The sequence below is a fragment of the Harpia harpyja genome, chromosome 2 (assembly GCF_026419915.1).
Source record: "Harpia harpyja isolate bHarHar1 chromosome 2, bHarHar1 primary haplotype, whole genome shotgun sequence".
NCBI classification, from domain to species: Eukaryota; Metazoa; Chordata; class Aves; order Accipitriformes; family Accipitridae; genus Harpia; species Harpia harpyja.
Window position 1 is genome coordinate 64,339,570 of NC_068941.1, and position 20,986 is coordinate 64,360,555.

General features: G+C 39.7%; 1 protein-coding gene across 2 annotated transcripts; it reads right to left on the reverse strand.

The window, feature by feature from the left end:
* Positions 1-122: 122 nt before the first annotated feature.
* KLB (klotho beta) lies at positions 123-20,615 on the reverse strand. Of its 2 annotated transcripts, XM_052780226.1 has the most exons (6): positions 20,513-20,615; positions 19,757-20,481; positions 10,898-11,405; positions 5,936-6,204; positions 3,199-4,342; positions 123-1,384 (listed from the first exon to the last, which is right to left on the reverse strand). In XM_052780226.1, the coding sequence occupies exons 1-6, from the start codon at positions 20,595-20,597 to the stop codon at positions 1,023-1,025; spliced, it is 3,093 nt and encodes a 1,030-aa protein (XP_052636186.1). In that variant the 5' UTR covers positions 20,598-20,615; the 3' UTR covers positions 123-1,022. The 2 variants fall into 2 exon arrangements, with proteins under 2 accessions (XP_052636186.1, XP_052636185.1); XM_052780225.1 differs by having other exon boundaries at positions 19,757-20,615.
* Between the last annotated feature and the right edge of the window lie 371 nt (positions 20,616-20,986).

Here is a 20,986-nt window from a genome sequence, read left to right on the forward strand (position 1 = left end):
GGGGAAAACCTGTTGAGCTCATTTTGAGATGACCAAAACCAGACCAAGGGAAACCTTTGGGTTTGGTCCCTGAAAAGTTTAAATGAGAGCGGAGGTTCATTTATCCTTTAAGACCATTATGCCTGGGTTGGTAGCTTTTGTCTAATGCAGCAATAGCAATAAACTCTCATGGTTTTATCCCACCCATGGCTTGCACTGGCATTTGACCAGAGCTAAGATGATAATGTGTATTTATTTCTATGAAAAAGTGCAATTTAGAATTATATTCATCACTCTCTAGAGTGGATTAATAGTTACTATTTATTTTGAAGTTCTCTGCTAGTAAAAATTTTTACAGCTGCCTCATTTTGGAGATGAAAAATAGTGATTGTATATTATTTTGACTTGTCTTCTGTGGGTCCAGTTACATTTGCTTAAAAACATCTGATGTCTACTTCACCCAATAGGTAAGAGATACAGGTATGTTCATCGATAATGGAGTTAACTTGGATTTGTTCTTTTAGAGGTACCTTCAGAAGCTGGCCCAGGACATTTCATTCTTGGTGGTGTACTTAGTTGAAAGTTTGTGGGTTTTAGTAACACTTTTATTTGTAAACCCTAACAACTGCAGTTTCATGCTCAACAGCACTCATAACATGAATATACATCACAAGATGCTTTGGTCCAGAGGTTCATAGAAAAGTGCATATCAGTTCTCGCAGCTTAATATCTCTTTTCAAGTCACACTGTTTGAAAGGTTATTCCAAGGCACAGGAGAGTCATAAAATATTCTTTTCTTCTAACTAGAGGAATTTATCTTCTTCTGTGCACAGTAGGTGGATAAAAGTAATTTCACCAGAAACAAATGTCGTCATAGCTCTTCTTCCTGTGCATATGATTACTTCGCATTTTTGAACTAAATGCTTGGTGTGTATAACTGGAGTGACTCACATAGTGCTTTTCTACGGCTGTGTGATCTGCATCGTCCTCTGTAGAATGCAAACAGCGATGGATCTCACTGAAAGTGGGCTTGTGCCCCCTTTTTAAAATGAAACACAGATGCACTGGCTGCTTTTTGCCTTAAAACGTTTTCTTCTTTTTCTTTTGTGAAAAACAATAATTGTTAAAAGCAAGATGAGGGTAGAGAAAAGGCAGCAGGCAAAGAATATTAATGGCTTCTTCTGAGAAACAAACAAGCAGAAGCTACACTGCTTTTCTTGGTTGGAGGGATCGCAGACTGAATAGTCAGCAGGAAAGCCGTTGTTGCTTATCAGGTTATTGTAAAATTTTATTGAAGGCTTTCCTTTTGAATCCGAAGTGAAGAATCCAAATCTGGGCTTAGATTTTTCTTCAGTCAGCTTAAATGCATAGTAGCCTTTAATCTTGACTTTATCAATGTAGTATGCTGGGAAGGGAAAAAAACCCAAAACAATTCAAATGTTAATAAAACCTTATATGACATGCAAACTTTCTGGTAATGAGTTCAGATTTCAAATGATTAATCCATCAATTAAAAAAGTGTAATTGCATCATAAAATATTTACTTACAGCTTCTAATAATACTTAGCTGTCTTAATTAAGTAGAAACAGTGCATCATTGTTTTAAAAAAAATTTAGAAATTGGGAATTTTCTGGACCTCCACTGTGAAAGCTGGATTTGAACAGGGTTTGAGCTGGGAGCTTCTTTCCTGGGAAAAGCCAGATGCTGCTCTTTACTGAACCCAGCTGTGATGACTCAAGGGGAGCAGCCACTCACCTGTGCCATGAGAGGAGCTTTCTGAAAATGCCTGCCCTGCTCCAAACCCAGCTGCTCAGCCCTGCAGTGTGCATGACTGTATGTTACACCGTTGCACCCAAGTGTTGGGTGAAGACACTTCAATGAAATCATAAATAGCAGTCCTTGGTGAGTAAACTTCTCTCCAATTCATGTGTAAGCAGAGAGCATAGTCGGGGATGTGACCCAGATTTAAGCAAGAACATTGTAAATTGGGGGGATCTTTCTGTGAGTACTATGAAGTGCCATGCTATCTGAAAATTAAAATGGGAATACTACAATGAAGGGTCCTTTAAACAACCTTTTCCTTTAATAACTTATTTCCTTTAGTAACTTACTGTTCTTTTGTTTGCAGTGTGAAATTAGAGTGGAAAATAGATCAGCAAATGCTCATTAGTCTTATAGTAACTGAGAAAGAGCTAAGCACTGGAGGGGGAATTCTCTGTTTCTTGTTAGTATCCAAAAGTAATCTGAAGCCATGCTTAGTCATGAGTAAGACCTGTCTCATTTTTTATGTAGCTAGCTCCTGGAGAGGAGAAACCAGGATACGTAGGCTATGTTTGGGGACAGGTGCCTCAGAAGAGCTTTTAGATGTCCTGTTCAGGGCACTTGCTAGTGCTCACCAATAGGGAATAGTGAGTGCAGGGATGTATTGTATGTGTTGTTTTGGCTGTATGGTTCAGGTACCGAGGCCCTTCTGGTATCCTGTGGCTCTCTGCTTTCTGTTTAAGGTTTGGTTGCAGGAAGAGGGGTGGGAGGAATGAGGTCCCTGCAGCATTTCTCATACAATAAGCTATTGCTGAAGATGATTGCCTTGAACATTTTTGTCCTCTACCTACATAACTGTTATTAATTCTCTAAAGTGAAGAACTAGATTTCTGTAGGTGCCCAGGAGAAAGCAAGTAGTGGAACAGGAACCAGAGTTTGACTCTCCCTTCAACAGCAGCTCCTTAAAAATCTGATGACCTGCTGTATTTCTTCTGTATGTCCCTCCAGGTCTCCTTGGACTTGGTTGTGCTTTCCTGTCCAATGACTCTAGTTCAGCAAGCAAGTAAGGAGGCTCCGGCCTTTCTTTGTAGAGTAGGAATTAAGAGTTGTCTCTTGAGAGTTGTTGGTCTGAAGTGCCATCTCCTACTAACTTCTGAATAACTACTCTGCTGTATATGCATACCCAGATGGCTTCTCACATGGTTTAAATGGGAAACAGCCGTGGCTGCGTTTCACGTGAGGGGCTTGATGTCATTGCTTTGTGTTGTATCTGCCCTGAGTGTGACTGCAGATTCAGGCACCTCAGGGGACTGAATGCTGATGTCCAATTCCTGCATCTCAACCAGAGCTGCTTGCTCTGTCTAGGGCAAGTCTTAGCTGCTTGGGAATGCTTAAGGAATGCCTGGGTCTGTGCCACGGAAATGGCTCTGGGGAACTTAAATCTATCATATACTCACCTTTTAAAACCTCTTGTACGTATTTTCCCAAGTAATAATTTCGAAGTTCATCATTGTCTAAGGACTGGTCATCTATTCCATTTGCTGTGATGTAAATATCGATGTCACCGTAGGTTTTTTTAATCCACCTGAGAACTTTGCGCATTCCCCAAGGCACCACTGCCAAACGAGAAGGGGAGCTCAGGCAGGTGATATCCTGCAGAAATTGAATGTCACGATCAAATTCATACTGGCTCCCATTCTGAGGTTCATGAATCACAAATCTGGTGGTGAAATGATTCAGCGCGTAAAAGTCAGCTGCACCTTTGACAAGCTGCTTTTCCTCGCTTGTGAAAGATGGCAATGAAGAGTATGAGAGGCCTTTTCTATTTTTAAAGCCAATGTATTCCCTCATAGTAGCTGGATAGTCCCCAGTTTTAAATATGGGATCGGCAAACCAGCCTATTTCAAACTGAAGGAACCTGTTGGCAGCTTTTGAATGAGATTCAAAGTAGGGGTTGGCAGGCTCAGCCCAGTCTGAATGCAGGGACAGGGACACTTTGCCATACTGAAAGGAACGGTACTGCTCATCGTATATTCTCCAGGCCATGGCATGTGCTATTAATAAATTGTGTGCTGCCTGATATGTATCATTACTGCTCCTATTGTAGACATCGCTTAGCCGGTTAGGCTCGTTTATTGTAATCCAAAGTTTAACCAAATCACCAAGTTCCCGAAAACATAAAGCTGCGTAGTCTTGAAAAGCATAGGCAGTAGACTGGTTCAACCATCCTCCTGTCTGCAGCAAAGGACCCGGCAGGCCCAGGTAGGCGTGAGTTGGATAATATAAGGTGACCATGGATTGAACATTGAGTTTCAGTACTTCGCTAATCACGCATCTGTAATACCTAAGAACTTGCCTGTTGACTACTGACAAATCTCCATTGGGTAAAATTAGTGACCAGTCAAGTGCAAATCTGTAATGGGTGACTTTCATTTTTTCCAGGAGGTCAAGTTGCTTTTTAATACTGACAAAATCTGTGCACTGTGCTGGTCGGGTTTTTAGTTTCACCCCTTTAACTTTGTGCAGGAGCCCATCTCCTGTGATGTTCCAGAGGTACAGGCTGGAATCGCAGAACTGCGGTGAGGAAGCCACGGATTCTGCCTGTGAAAATAAAAATGGTATGTTACAATGGGGTTTAATTAAATGAATGCCTGCTCATAGTCTGCATTTCTGCCTGTGTTTGTAGGATTAGTGCTGGATGTCAGGAGGTCCTGCTCAGGTGCTCTGAGGGGAAGAGAATAACCGACTCACCTATATGGGCTTTGTCTGTGTAGTCTTACCCGTTCTGTTCCTTCATCTACAGAAGACTTTAAAATTGCACTCTCCTTTCTATTCAGCTACACACTGGCATTTGCACTGCCACCAGCCTATACGACATATATTTTCACACAGATACATCTCCCAGATGGAGTTCACTCTGTGGTCATGCAAACAGCAGTTCTCACGCAGCTGGCAGGAGAGCAGGGTGGTAAGAACAAGCACCAGGGGGTATATGAGGCAGGCACGGATTATTTTGGCACCGCTGCTGAGATCAACCTTGTGAAACTGTGGCATAGTGTTCCCTGGTCTTACTGATAGTCCTTCTGCCTATGCAAATATTTGACATAATCAGCTTGTAGCATTTAGTTCTATCTTTACTATCTCCTACTAGTTAACAAGGTTCTGTATAGCACATGACTTTTTTTTTTCTATTCCAGTTTTTTAAAATACTTCTTGTAGGATTTGGAATACAATATAGTGAACTTTAAAATATTTGGATTAAATCTGATTTTTTTTTTTGAGAAAATGGACTTTTCCATGCTGTATATTAACAAAACATACAGAAGCTTTACTTTTTTTCCTATGGTTGTCAGTGAATAGGTTAAATTACAGAGTTTTTTATTTTTTGAGGCTGATGTTAGTCATTGGACTATCTTTATGTACGCAATGACAAAAAGAGTATCCCAACACTGGCTATACATACGGTTAGCTTATCTACCACATTTAAAGTAGAAATAGGTGCTGTAGGAACCAGTTTGGAAAAAAGGTGGTATGTTCTGTTTTCAAATGTGAGCTCAGATGGTAAAAGGTGTATGTTCTGATGTTGGTTATCTTTGCCTGTGGTATAAGTCTTTTTAAAGAATGGCTTGTTACCCACTTGTCTTAAGTGGCACTCAGGCTCAACCCAGGAATCTGTTTCTGCCTTGTTCAGTAGCTTTAGACGAGACCTTGAGCCTGCAGGTAGCTCTGCTGCCACCAGCGTAACCACCTTGTCCCTGCCCTGTGCCACCCTCTCTGTTGCACTGTCGCAGGCATCCCTATGGTCACACTGTGAACTGGATTGGGAAACTCCCCTGGTTGAAAAATAACCCAGGAACAATCGGTTGGGGTCAACTTCTTGGTCTGAAATTCCCTAATCTGATCTGCCACACAGAGATGCAAGCAGAGGGAAGGCAAGGGAGGGCCAGCCAGCCATGGAAGGGCTCCTACAGCAGGGTCTGCTGCTGCAGGAGCACCCAGCACTCTGTGGTTAGCTCACCCAAAAACCTGTAAAGTACATAAAACTGAACCTATGCAATTATGGCTAGGTTTAACTTCTGTTTGCAGTGTGCATTGAGATTCCTGAACGCAGGGTGCCATACACAGTCATTTATTCACAAAGTAAAGTTGTTGATAGCTCTGCCTCCAGCGGTCTTTCCAATATTTTACGCTTACCTTGAGAACAGACTCAGTGATACCCCAGGAGAAGTCACAGGAGAACTGAGCTTGCAAGCTTGGGGTAGACTCCCTTGGGAAGAAGCCATTTTCTCGTATGATTTGTTTATAATAAAGTGCAGATGACTTGGGAATCCTTTCCTTTTTTTCACTTTTGAAATCTACATAAAATAATCCACGCCTGATGTTGTAAGCATGTTGCCATTCAAAGCCATCAAGGAGTGACCAGGCTGTGTAACCAAACACATCTATGTTGTCGTATTTAATAGCTGCGTAAGAGAAAGTAACATCCATGAGTCTTATATTTAGGACTCTAACATATATAAGGGACATTTATAAGAAAGGTCTATTCACTTTGAAAATCTTGAGGGTTTTCTCAACACTCATAGGGTTGTTGGCCCATTGTAATTCATTGTAAAACTGTGACAGACATTATATATCTTAGTCTTTATTCATTAAAAAAATATATACATCACTAGTTCCTTAAGAAATTAAATTACTGTAGGATGCTTTATTTCTGCTCTGAGCAAACATGTAATATTACGCCACATCCAGATTTTAAGTTGCATTTGATGATTTGTAAGTAGTATATGCCAATAAAATTAGAGAATCGTGACTAAAAATTAAGGGTGCGACAGTTGACCTAGTTTGTGACTTTGTATTTGTCATGAAGCTAAAACTCTCTGCCTTTATTTGAAAGATCTCTGCAAGCTCTAACATTTAGTAATGTCTATTCGGCTTCTGAATTGAAAAATTAAATGTGTTGTTATAGGACATGTTATGACTTTAGAAGAAGCTGGGTTGATCAGCCCAGAGACTGAAGTGCTTGATTTATTCACAGAATGGGTGCAGTGCGTGTGTTTTTTCAGGCAATCTTAATGTCCCTCCACCTTGCAAAGGAGTATACATAAAATCTTTTACATATTTGAGAAAGGTGACAAAATGACTGCTTTCTCAGACGTGGAACCCGATTCACTAGGAGGGGCAGCAGAACTTCCAGAGCAGCTTCTTGCTGGACACCAACTAAAACCAGCATTTTTTACCTATTTACAGTGTGTGCCAGCTGGCAGCCTGGACAAAAAAGTCCAAACCCCATGGTCAGTCATGTTAGCTGCCTGTTGCCAGCTTTAAGATAGGAAATAATGCAGGATAACTCTTCATGTTAACAATATAAGGGCTGGAATATCAAGGGCAAAGCAGTGACCAAGTGGGGTTACTGAGAATTTTGACACAGGTAGATGGACAGCCATATTTTACCTGTAGTCCACTGAGAGTAAGCCAAGGGATAAAGATGAAGTAGTCTGATTTAAAGCTCTATTTTTGCCCAACATTGCTTTGCCTTGTTTTCTCAGGACATTTCACTTGGCATAATTTTGTATTTCCACTGAACTTTGTGTTAGTCACACCATGCTGCAACTTCAGCAGGAGGCAGTTTTGTACAGTACTTGTATTCATGCAGCAGAGTAACAAGGTATCCAGCAGTACTGTCAGAGTCCAGCATGGTATTTTACTAGCTGCTGGATGATGAAATCATAAAGCCCAAGAGCTTGCAATATAAGTGTATGAGAAGCTGATAGACAAGGCCAGAATACTGGTAAGGATATGAGGGAATGTAACAAAGCAATACAATGGCAAGTATTTTTCAAGAAAAACAACTTCTAAATATTAGGGAAACCATGGGAGAAAGTAGAAAAATGTCTGAAAATATCAATTGCAAAACACAGAGGTGGAGAATGATGTAGAGGACAAAGAGATAGGCCAGAAGGGCCTTCCAAGTAAAGATGAGTACATCATGTCTGCAGTGAGGAAGGTTGAACAAATGGAAGTAGACATATAGGGACAGCATAAGTGACAACTGAGGAAAAATATTTTTTTCTGGAAGCACACTGAATGGATGGGGGCTAAGTTTAATTGTCAGAGCAAAAGAAGCTGTGGTACTCAGGATAGTGCATGCCTAGATGAGAATTTTTGGCTGTTTAAATGGGTAGCGCTATTTTATGTATATTTTGTGGTAAGAAGAATTAATAGTTAGGCAGGTGAGAGGTAGAGATCCTGTGGATCAGCGTGAGAATATGTTTGTAGCATTGCCTGCAGTGGCAGTGAAAGGAGAGGGCAGAAACAGAAGTCAAGATCCTCACTGAATGTTAGAGTGGGGATGAGAAAATCCTCCCAAAAACCAAGGGGATGGCTGAGGGCAAGAACAAGGGGCTGAAGGTAGAAGAGGTCAGGGGTTAATTAAGCTCCCTGTGTCACCAGAGGTGACATCCACAGAAGGAGATCTCAAGGCATTTCTGTGTCTGCTATAGGTGGAGCCTTGGAGTCCTTCTGCAGAAGTAATAGTTTCAGCATTGACGGGTGTATGCATGCCACTAAGAAGCTGTAGTTTCAATTGCATCCTTGTATCATAACTGAGGTCAGTTCATTGCAATGGTAATGTTATACGTCACATATTTTCATGACTCACGGTGCCATGAGTTATAGACATACAGTGTAAAGTTTACAGCACTCTCCTTGAACACACATACAAGAGTATAGCTCCCTGTAGGCTGTTACATGCTATCTTAACAGCCACCATGCCATTACAATTTGGCCTGTATAAATGATGTTTTGGGGTTAACATGATGTAATTGATTTTGCTGCAAACAGCAAATTTATACTTGACTTCTCTGTAAGTAAAAATAGGAAAATATGTTCCACATAGTATTCATGATCAGGCAAATTAAGGTTTGCTTCACAAAAAATGCATTAGTTATGCATACTGTATTTTGAGGCAGAGGTTGAAGTATCTGCATACGTGAAAATGTAAATGACAATTCTTGAGAAGTAGCTATTGGTTGAACATTGACCAAGTATTTCAGAAGCGTGAATCCGTGGATGGTTATTGCAGCCAGGTCTGCTGCAGAGGATTAAAAATTCAACGCACTATGGATTTTCTTATGTATGTGTCCAGAAATCTACCTGTTCCACACCTCCAAATCCAGGCCTGCATCTAGACTTTCCTGCTGTGTCACTGCAGTATTTAAAATATCATAAGCCAAATACTGAATGTAACCTCCTCAAAATCTGGAAAAGGCAGGACCTCTCTGGGTGATTCAATGATTGGGACGAGGGGATCGAGTGCACCCTCAGTAAGTTTGCAGATGACCCCAAGTTGGGCAGGAGTGTTGATCTGCTTGAGGGTAGGAAGGCTCTACAGAGGGATCTGGACAGGCTGGATCAATGGGCTGAGGCCAATTGTATGAAATTCAACAAGGCCAAGTGCCGGGTCCTGCACTTGGGTCACAACAACCCCATGCAACGCTACAGGCTTGGGGAAGAGTGGCTGGAAAGCTGCCCGGCAGAGAAAGACCTGGGGGTGCTGGTTGACAGCCGGCTGAATACAAGCCAGCAGTGTGCCCAGGTGGCCAAGAAGGCCGATGGCATCCTGGCCTGTATCAGAAATAGTGTGGCCAGCAGGAGCAGGGAGGTGATTGTTCCCCTGTACTCGGCAGTGGTGAGGTCGCACCTCGAGTACTGTGTTCAGTTTTGGGCCCCTCACTACAGGAAAGACATGGAGGTGTTGGAGTGTGTCCAGAGAAGGGCAACAGAGCTGGTGAGGGGCCTGGAGCACAAGTCTTATGAGGAGCGGCTGAGGGAACTGGGGCTGTTTAGTCTGGAGAAGAGGAGGCTGAGGGGAGACCTTATCGCTCTCTACAACTACCTGAAGGGGGGTTGTAGTGAGGTGGGTGCTGGTCTCTTCTGTCAGGTGGGTGGAGATAGGATGAGAGGAAATGGCCTCAGGTTGTGGCAGGGGAGGTTTAGATTGAACATTAGGAAAAATTTCTTTACTGAGAGGGTTGTCAGGCGTTGGAACAGGCTGCCCAGGGAAGTGGTTGAGTCACCTTCCCTGGAGGTATTTAGAAGACACGTAGATGTGGCGCTTAGGGACATGGTTTAGCGGTGGACTTGGCAGTGTTAGGTTTACGGTTGGACTTGATTATCTTAAAGGCCTTCTCCAACCTAAATGATTCCATAATTCTATGATTCTATATCACACAGTTGCACTATGTGAAGTTTACAATTTGAACCAACTTTAAATATATCTCGATAATCTTCATATGGAGCTTAATTACGTTTGTTGGTGATACAGTGCTTCCTGACTTGGTGTCAGAGTAAACAATTACTCGTGCTTTCCCTTTTCTGAGGATAAGAAAGGTTTTGTAAAGGGATCTGAGCCATTCCATCACTGCAGTGTGGCATCAGCAGTGGGACAGCCTGCTGGGAGCATGGCTTTCAGGATCAGCAGCTGTCCCTCTCCCAGCGCCGAACCTACAAACTGGGTGATGGGGAAGAGAAATACTGATTTTGCAGAGGCTTTAGGTTCTAACAGCATTTATATTCCATATGAAATTACATCTTTTGCCTTCAGAGAGCACCCCTGTGCACTTTATGAACAGCAAATACCAAGATTAAAAGTGTGTCTTTAAAACATATTTTCTGTTTGTGCAATAATCCTGAAGAATGATTGCCCTTCTCCTGCTGATTTCCTTCGCACATTTTATGTTGGAGTAGGACCCCAACATGGCAATGACAGTCTGTAGTCACTGTCTTGTTTCCCTGCTGACAAGGTGTGTACCTGCACAACAGTTTTACAGTTGGGCTGCCAGCAGTGAAAAGTGATATCCAATAGATTTGTTTTTATTAATTTCTGCCTCAGTTTTGCACTTATTTAGTTTTAAAATCAAACGCAGATGTTGGACTTCAGCTTCCTGGGACAGGGACTATGGTTTTTTTCTGTGTTTGTACAATACCTAGCACCAGTAGATCCTGATCCATGACTCGTACTCATGCAGTATAAATAATTAATAATTAACTTAGTTGCCATTATCTCTTTAAAAAAAAACAATTAAACCATTACAGATCTAAATATCAAAAGATCTTAAAAAGCTCTCTGAAAACCCAACAACTAACTTGTGTACAAACCTTGTAAAACCTTATTAATGAAGTTTTTCATCATGTAGATGCCTGTGGTGTCATCTGTTTTCACATGGCTGTCAGTGAACCAGCCATTCTCTGCAATCAAGATTCGAGGACTGTTGTATTCCAGTTTAATCCAGTTCAGTACTTCCCTCAAATTGAGTGACAAATTTTGTCCCATTTTTGGTAGAGTGTTTGGAGGTTTAAAGTTATTAGGACCAAAGGAAAATGCAAAGAAGTCAGCTGTTCCCTTTATGTAGTTTTTCTCATCCTCAGTAAAGCGTGGCAAAAATGAGAATTCATTTTTCAGTTCTTCTGGATAATCACCATCCCCATGGATGGGTTTAGCAAACCATCCGAGTACTCTGTCCATAGACTGCTGACATTTAGAAATGTCCAAAGCATCTTCTGACTTGTTAGGTTCAATCCAGTGGGATCCCAATACTATGGACATCATCCCCTTCTGATACGGTTGAAACTGTTTTTTGTAGTTATGCCAAACTTTTGCATGAGCCTGATGAGAGAAAAATAGCATTAAATTGTAACTCTGTAATAAATCTGTGTGCATCAGCAGCTAGACAGGCAGGTAGCTGCATCTGATTCACTGCAGACTTCTATGGAAATATTAACAAACAATTAAGGTGTGCTAATTACCCTGCACAGCTGTAATGGGCAATTACTGTTATACTGCAAGGTACCTCAAGATGATGGTAATGCTCAGTATCTCATGTGGGCTGTTCCTATGACACATTAGGGCTGTGGCTCTTTGCCTTTTAACATAGGTCTGAATTTCACAAGAGGTCCCAGCAGGGATGTGAGTAGCTGTTAAATGGACACTTTGGGACTAAACAGCTGTTAATGGTGGGATCTGAACTGTGTGATCTAGATAGTCACATCTAGGTCTTTCTTTGTCAAGCAGTGATTGCTGGTATGGTTAAAATATTAAACCACCTTTACAATTGTTCCATAAATTATGCATCTCAAATGATGTTTCCTTTGTCAGTGTTGGCTCTTTGCTATTAACTGCTTTGTGCTATGGGGGTTACCTGGATTTACTCTGATCAAACCGTGTCCACCCTATCCCTTTTCTTGGGATACACTTCATTTGTTTTAGTTTGGCCTAATCATATGAGTAAGTGTTCAACTTCTGATGTTTGCACAGTCCCTAAATGTAAAAACTTGCAGAAAGGACCCAGCGGCAAAGTTTGAACCCAAATGTCAAGTTTCACGGTCCTGTGTGAGAATTTTGATCCAGGATTTTAGTTAATTTCTTCTTTGAAGCCACTATAATAATAATTTCTCTGACAGTACATGCAACAGCACAGAATGAAACTTATTCATTTTAAGTAGAGAGCAACACCACTTTGGTTTTAAAAGGAAATTTGGCAGCAGAATCTCATAAGATCTATTGGGTATGGCATGTTTTATTACTCATGATCGGCTGAATATTGACTGCCCTAGGACAGACAGAAGTTTTGCTATTCATGGTAGTGACAATGAAAGCATACTTTGTATCACATATTAATTCCATTTTTCTGATTATCATCATGTTTCAGAAAGCTTAACATTGTCACACACCAGAATTACCATCAAATGTCATGTTGTTAATTACTTAAATAAGAGAATACAGCAGTCAAAATTTACACAAAAAAAAGGAATACAAGGGAGACTGAGGAACCACTAGCATTGTCAAAGTCCCATAGGAAAAGGGGAGAGCTAGGGTGTCGGAGAAGGGTGACTCTGGATTGCAGCGTGAATCACACCAGAGGATCTGACACAGGGGAGGGGAGCTGACCTCTCCCAGCTGTGCAGTTGTCAAGTAACTCAGGGTTTACCTTATTCCTGAAGTGTGACTTTATACTCTTAAGCTGGAAAGAAAATAACTGTTTGCACCCAGAAAAAAACATTGAGAAGCATTGTGAAACACCTCAGAGTGCCGAGTTAGACTGATATCATTACCAAGCCAAACAGCATTGCTTACCTTTGACAATAATTTCAGTTAATTTATCTAGAAACACACAGCCTTGACAGTTTAAAAAAACAAAAGACCTCATGTCAGGTAGATATTTGGTTAAGCTAGGGAGTACCAAAGAATTACAGTCTGTGAAATTTTGTGTATCAGTTGTTTATGGTTTCTAAGGTCACGCTCGTAACATTTGTTCAAGGTCTGTCTTTGAAAACACTGATAAAGTAACATTAACCTTTGAAATGCAGGTTCTGTAGCTGAAAAGGGAAGTCAGCAAAACTGTAGTCATGAGGCAAATTGGAAGATACAGTTAAAATATTATAAAAAAGATTACTTACCAGTCTCATCAGAAAATTTAAGTGGCCAGTGCCATCTCCTCAGTTACCCTCACTGTCCTCTCCCAAAGGTCTAGCCTGGGGTGGGTGTTGCGGCACGCTTGCTTTGTTCTCTGCCTCTAGTGATTTCTCACCTGGTTGGTATATTTTTTTTCCCAGACACAGGCTACTAACACCACTGTTTAATCAAAGGTATATAGTTGTGTTGGCTTAACAAGAAAAACCCTGCTGAAGGCAGCTGTATTACAGTGCCAAGTAGCATGATAATAGCACCAGGTAGATCTTAGCAATCACACATTTCCAGGTGAAGTGGAGAAAGATGGCTTTGCCAAAAACCAACTAATTAGAATGCAATATTGACATATAAAAGACAATCAGGGACAACTCATTGTATTCATATGCATCTTCAGGAGGTTGATTAGAAGAAAGTAAAGTTACTATTAAAAATACTGTCTATAGTAGAGAATACAGCCACAGGTATAATTCTACAGGAGTAGACCTGAAGTAAAAATAAGTACATTTAATATGAGTCAAGATCCCCATACACAAATTCATATGTGTCACTGATGTCTCTTAATTCTGAGGGTTAACTCTGCTGAAAAAAAAAGGTCACTCTCTATAGTAAGGGTTTTTACGGACTTAGTACAGACAATAGTATTTGCTTGCCTATAATTCTGTTTCGAGTTGTTAATTATCTGTAAAGCAGTTTAACATTCTCAGATGGAAGGTGTTCACTAAGTGCAAACTATTGTTGATGGAATCAACAATACATAATTTGTTTTGTAAGACCACATATGAAACAAACATCAATTTAAACGCTGCAACATACATCGAGTTGGCTATTTTGAGTAAATCTTGACTAATCTTTTTTCAGTTAGAGTTTAATCCCTAATCTTTCACTTTCCTTGTTAGATCAAGGACAAATGTCAAGGCTAAGTACACAGTGAAAGCAGGATCAATATTGTGTATTTATTCTAGATACATATGACATTAATTTCAGCATATTTTCCTGGTATTAATACAGAAATTATTCCATAGACTTGAAAGTCATAGAAAGTGCTAAGTCAGTTAGTATTAACCATGTAAAAAGGCTAGATAAGTCAATTTAATAAAATCAAGACAACAGTATTGTTCTTCTCTCTTCTTGAAATATTCTCATACCCCTTCAGACTCTAATCCTGTAATTTATCATGTACATACACAAATAGCTTACTATTGAAAGATCAATACTTTCAAATTCTTAAGATATCTTGAAGTCAAGCAATTTTCCTTGAATGTCTCAGCAATGAGCACACAAAACAATGTCAGGGGTATATGGAGTTATTTTAGTGTGCTGGAGAGCAAGAACATTTAGGAAAACTAGAATTTAAAAAATGCTAATAAAATGATTCTGGCTTTGTGTTTGTTTGGTTTTTAAACCATGAAGAGCTAGAATACAGAGTCTGATGATGATGGTGTTAAACATCACTTTAGAAGAACGGTAGGCACGTGTGGCTTATTTGGAGAGTATATTTCAGTTCAAGGCCCTTTTGGTCTGTGGTAAAGATGTCACGTAGTCAGTAGAGCTAAAGCCCTTATTTTGCAAACTGACTCTGAAGCTCAATCCTTGTGAAGAAAAAAAGGGCTCTTGAGATGTACGCAACTAAATTTCTAAGAGCGTGGTTTGAAGGACTAAGGCTTTACTATCAAATTTGTTGTATGCTAACCATCTTGCATCTGGATTGTGTTTTTCCTGGTGATTTCCAAGAAGTATAAGAAAGCTAACCTGAAAACAACAAATCATACAAAAAAAGTGTGAATCAGTGCTGAATTTTACATCATCATTGATGGCTACTACAGTTTGAAAAATCTTCCAGCAAAGACATTTACAAGCACAGTCAATTCTGCTGTCCACCCTAGAGCTGTACTTCATGGACACAGATTTCCCTCCTCATGTAAGAAATACGGGCACTGCTGTAGCTTCATCTTTCTAGATCCTGAGGAAAGGAGGCCTCTTTGGAGGAAGGGAAGAAAGGGTTGGATGTAGAGGTAAGAATTATTCACCATTCATTCAGGAGAAATTTTTTTTAAGGAGAATGAATTATGGGACTTCTCTGGGACATGCTCATCCAAAGATCCCAAAGGCAGCAGTGTCCACAAAGACATCCTGGCATAGTGAGAGCTACCAAAGAGCTGGGAGTAATGCAGCTGGACACAGAGATGAACCTGATCTGTGATGGATCTGTATGGAGACACCATATTTGAAAGGGAATTTATTGCCTTTTACCAGGAGGTGATATGAAGGTGTGTTCGTGAAGAAAATTTTTAGGGAGATCTTATTCTGATAGTTTTCTCCTGGGCTTTTCTGCCAGATGAAAAGGAGTGTGAATGATCTTTAACAGGAAAAAATAAAAGGCCCTTTCTGCCTGTTACGTAGCAAAGACAGAACTCTCCGGAGGGCACTGATAGAGAGGACGAAAAGAAGACAGCTTGGATTGCAGTTTGTGATCTTTACAGACCTCAATCTAAATATAAAAGAACATAACTAGATCCAGAGAAAATGGTAATAATATATCAGGTATATATCTCATTTAGCTACAGCCACAATGATTCATCTGCTTTATATTTCCTTGCTTCTTGTCACATTTATTTACTGTTAAATCAAAGAAAATCCATCTAATTTTTCTGTGTGCAGTTTTTTTCTTCTCTGCACCAGTACGACAGCTGCCTCAGGAGCAAGCTCATAGTTTTTGTATCTTCTTTGATGTGTCTTTCAAGTGTTGCATGGCAAGTTACATGTTATCATTAGCTGTTTTCTGATGTTGCTTTTGTGAAGTACAGTCTCCTTTAATGAAGAAAGGAGATGATACACTTTTGATGTCTACTCTCCATCTGGTATAAGATTCCACATGCTCCTCGTGTTACTGGTAATGATCATAAAATTGAACCAAGATTTATCTAAGTGAACCCCTTAGCAATTTATAATTGATAAGTGTCAAACTTCAAATTTCCTATTCATTTCCATGGAAGTAGTATCAGGTCTTTTAAAATGATCAGTGGCAATTATTACTCTCTGTGTATGAATAGCATACATAGTAACATGCAAATATGTTTTTTAAATTGAAATTTTGAGTTCTTCTGTGGGTTATTTTCCCCACATGGATCTCCTAAGCACGCTGCTTAGCAGCCTTTGCTTCCATGTTCACCAGCCCCCTTTATGGGTCTTGAATAGCAAGACCCATGTAAAAGGCAGGACTGTAAGTAGATGTATCTGGAGCATTCCCTTAAAAGGATGCAAGGCACAGAAGGAAAGCACAGGTAGTAGGTGATACAGCATCTGCAAAGCCTCATGCTAGCCAACATCATAGGGCTCTGGGGCTTGATGAAAACAGATCAATGCTACTTTTGTTGAAAAGCCTTAATAAGATCATTATCTAACTAATGACCTACCTGAAGTCATTCATGGAAGCAGATAATTTTTTAATCAGTTCTAAAATGCATGGACTTTTTCCTTATGCCAGCAAATTATTTGAGATTTAAGATGCTGGATTTCTTTAGCCTACTAAAATTGATAGTTTAAGAGAAATTTCTTCAGCCCTCTTCTAGAGATGCAAAAATCTCCCACAACTTTCAAACTGTTGTTACAATAAAATAATCCAAAGTCCAAAAGAGCAGAGGTTTATGGTTTGTTATATTGTTTTTGTGATTCTATGAAACTTAGCTTCAGTTTATGATCGATATATCACATAAAAGCACTCCTTTATATAAATGGTGATTAGTTTTCACAACACTGCAACTACAACAGTGCACTGGTAAATGAAACTAAAAGTAGGACTCATGAGAGAGCCTCATTTACGGTTTATCCAAAGGTACTACAAAAAGGCTTAAGAACGATTATTCAGCAATTTGCTATGTAACAGTGATGGCCAGATTAGTTTCTTTTGACCACTACAGACCTGTTTTTCCTGCTCAGCGTATTTCATGGGTGGACCTGGTAATGTACACAGTGTGGCATGGAGAATAATATTGCCTTTCAACAGCCTGTCCAAAAATTATGCCCTGACATGGATAAGAATGTGGCTCCTCCTAAAGCCGCTGGCATAAATGCAAATCTTTTCAACATCTTTAACAGGCTTTGCTTCACACTGCCAAAACCTGACATTTTTGTTGGTCTTTTATTTTTGTGAGGACATTTTTGGTTTGCAGTGGTAAATTAGAAGGTAGCCATAATACAGTGTCTGAGAAATGGATTTGCCTATACCAGTCCTGAAATAAAAAGCCATGTGAAATGTCTTTAAAGAGAGATTCTTATAACATTCCTTGCCTCTCAAAGGAGAGACATTTCACAACACATGAATCCTGATTATGCATCAATGCATTATATTATTGTCAACAATACTAAATAAACTGAAAATTTAGATACCCACAAAAATCTTGGAGAAAGATTTTGGCTAGTTGGCTTGAAACATATAATACCACCTGTGACTTCTGTGGAATGACTGGCTTTAATTACATTTTATTAAGAAAAAAATAATTTTTATATATATATGAGTTGACTCATGTCGACTGGCTCAAGAGCTTCCATTCCACCTCTAACCCCAAACATCAAAGTCCAGTTCCTCAAATACATTGCTACAAATTTGACATTCTTCATAAAGACCTAAAATCTTCAGGAATTTTACAGTGTCACAGGAGAGAACTGCTAATACATTAGGTAATGTTCATGGCACTGTAAGAAAGATACAACATGAAAATAATTTCTGCCCCAAAATAATAAAAAACTAGTTAATGGATTGTGTGTTGCTGAAAGTCTCACTAAGTCTTTCATTTAAGTGATTGATTTTATACTCAGATTCATAGACTTTAAAGCTAGAATGAACTATTAGATCAAATCTGAGATTTAAATAATATTGACTGAGGAACTTAGGTCAGTAATTTGTATATCAGACCCAGCTGTGCTTGGCTTCCTGGAACTCTTCAGCAGAGGCGCTGCTCCCTATGTGCTGTGTGCTGCTTACATGGATTTTAGAGAGTGGGAAAATGCAGAGACTGCCTAGCTGGTACCCCAGATTTGATTGTGCCACTCAGAAATGCAGGCAAGCAATGCCACAAATTTACATTGTATCTTTTACATGTATTATATCAAATATATTTTATATAGCACTTGAAAATAAAAAGAATGATTGAGCATCAGTTCTCTCTGAGATGCTTCACAAATCTCTATAGTTAAATCATTGTTGTGCTAAGTCTGAAATCAATGACTCAGGATGTTTGATGACTTTTCTATGTGTAAAACTTCTATTGACTGCAGTGTGAATTCTCTGAAAAAGAAGGTTCTGCGGGTTCAAGCCCAGAAGCAAATACAAGAAATAGAAATGGTCAGTTGCAGAATATTTTTAACTACTCTGGCAATTAATTTTTTCTCACATGCATACTTCTTTCTGTAGGACAAATACATTCAGATTTATTTGTTCATTATATTTCTAATGTATGGTAGGTAGTAGAAAAATTCTCTTCGTGACAGCTAGGAATAGTTTGAGCAGGGGGAATTATACTAGCTGCTCTATCAAACAGAAACAGGACAGTGACCTGCTCTGTAAAGTACTTTGAGCACTACAGATGAAAAAAAGGCTGTTATTGATATTGTTAATTCTTTTCTTAAACTGCTGTTATTGGAAATTGTTTTAAATTATAGCAAGAGAAAATAAGAATATAAGCTCCTATGCATAGGAACTAGCTACTCTATAGAATGAAATTAATCATCTATTAGAGGAGATGCTGTAAACTCTGTAATGCTGTTGAGAATGCCATGAACAATGTTTGCACTTTTTCCTTAAAAAATATGACCCACTTCAGACTTCTCTTTTTGTCCTTCCCAAAGAAAGAGTACCATGAACTTAGGACGCAGTACTGCAGCTGTTGAAGCTATCGATCATGGGATCAAGCCTTTTGGATGTGTAATTCTGTAGAAGGCAGCTGCTAAATAAGACTGACATAAAAATTAAAATGCTGAAAACTTCACGGAAATAATGTAATTTTGAAACTCTCAAATACTGAAAAGGATATTTGTTTTCTTAAAAACCCAAGAACTGCTGACCTTGCTAGTTTAGCAATAAACATTTTGCAATATGATCTTACTAAGCTAGAACTAATATTTATATATACATACTCTATTGCTAGTAGAATTGATCCAATATGCAAATGCAAATAAATTTCATTTTAAACTAATAGGATAGTCATTTCGGTGTAGCCGAATGAATGGTCATGTCACTGTGTTTAACTAAGTGGAAAGAATAAAGAAGGAAAATCATGCTCTTTCATAGCCAGATTTTGTAGGCAAAACCTAATTTAAATAAAATAATAAACAAACACTTCAAAACAAGTAATTACTGAGTCAGCTGTTGTGACAACAACAATAAAATCAACATCAGGAAATAAAAAAAAGACTGCCTTAGCTAAGGGTTATTTCTTGGTGTTTTCACATTCCTTGATTATTTTTTTTAAACATTGATTACATGATTGATTCCTCCCATCATTTCCCATGGCAGTGCAAGATCAGTTTGTAAAAATCTTACTATACTGTACCTTGATCAAATTGTGTCCTACAGAGTAGACAGTTGTTATCTTCCCTCTTTCTCCAGGAGCATGAATACCTGTGCCATACCCATGCCAAGCAACTAAATACGGATTGTGGATTGTAATCCAATACTTAACACGATCCCCAAAGGTCTGGAAGCAAAAGGTGGCATAGTCATTGAAGATATCAATTACTGATTCGTTTTTCCATCCCCCATATTTTTCTTGCAGCATCAACGGCAGGTCCCAGTGGTACAGTGTAACCACGGGGTCCATATTTCTGTAGAGCAGAGAGTCAATAAGGGTGTTATAATACTGGAGTCCTTTTTCATTGGGAGCTGCTACCACTCCAGTAGGAAAAAGTCTTGACCATGAAATTGAAAACTGGTAAAATGTAACTCCCAAAAAATCCAGAGCAGACAAATCTTTGTCCAACAAGGTGTAACTGTCACTGGAGGCTTCTGTGCTGCCAGCATCCCTGAACTCTGAGTGGACGAAGTGGTCCCAGATGGAGGAGCCTTTCCCGTCCTTCCTCCAGCTGCCTTCCACCTGGAAAGCCCCTGTCCCTATACCCCAGAGAAACTCTTTGGGGAAAGTGTCATACAAAAACACCTGTGTTTCACTCGCGGGGCTGAAGTGGGGGTCCTTCTTCCACACAGATCTTCCCTCTCCAGCAAACCCAGTAACTATCCTTATGAAGACTAATGTCCAAAAAGCAACAAATCTCTCCAGTCGTTGGCCACACATTATGCTGGTTTATAGCACCAGTGTTAAAAGTCAGATTTCTTGCACTGATGCTGAAAAAAATCCATTCATTCGCTGGAGTCCCCGCTGTGCAGACTGTCTTCATTTGCCACTAACTGCTGGAGTGTCTTATCAAAGCTTCACTAAAAGCTTGTGATTGTAAAAGCCCTGTCAATGATTAGCCTGAACTGTGAGACCTAGAACAGGTCAGAGAACAGCGTAATTTTTAGGGAGGTGGCCTCTGTATGACCACCAAGACACCTAGCTGGTTTCTTACTGCAGGAAAATAGGTTGCCCGAACAATATAAATGCTAGTAACGAATTTATTTAAAGCTCAGTGATTCGGATGGGAGAATATAGGTGACGGAGGGTGCTAAGAAGCTATCACATCCTTTATTCCTCATGCAGCTGTATTTTGAGGAAACATGGCAGAAATACAATTCAGACTACGTAGTCTCCAATTAAAAGGTGATTTACCCTGTGTAATTGGATGGC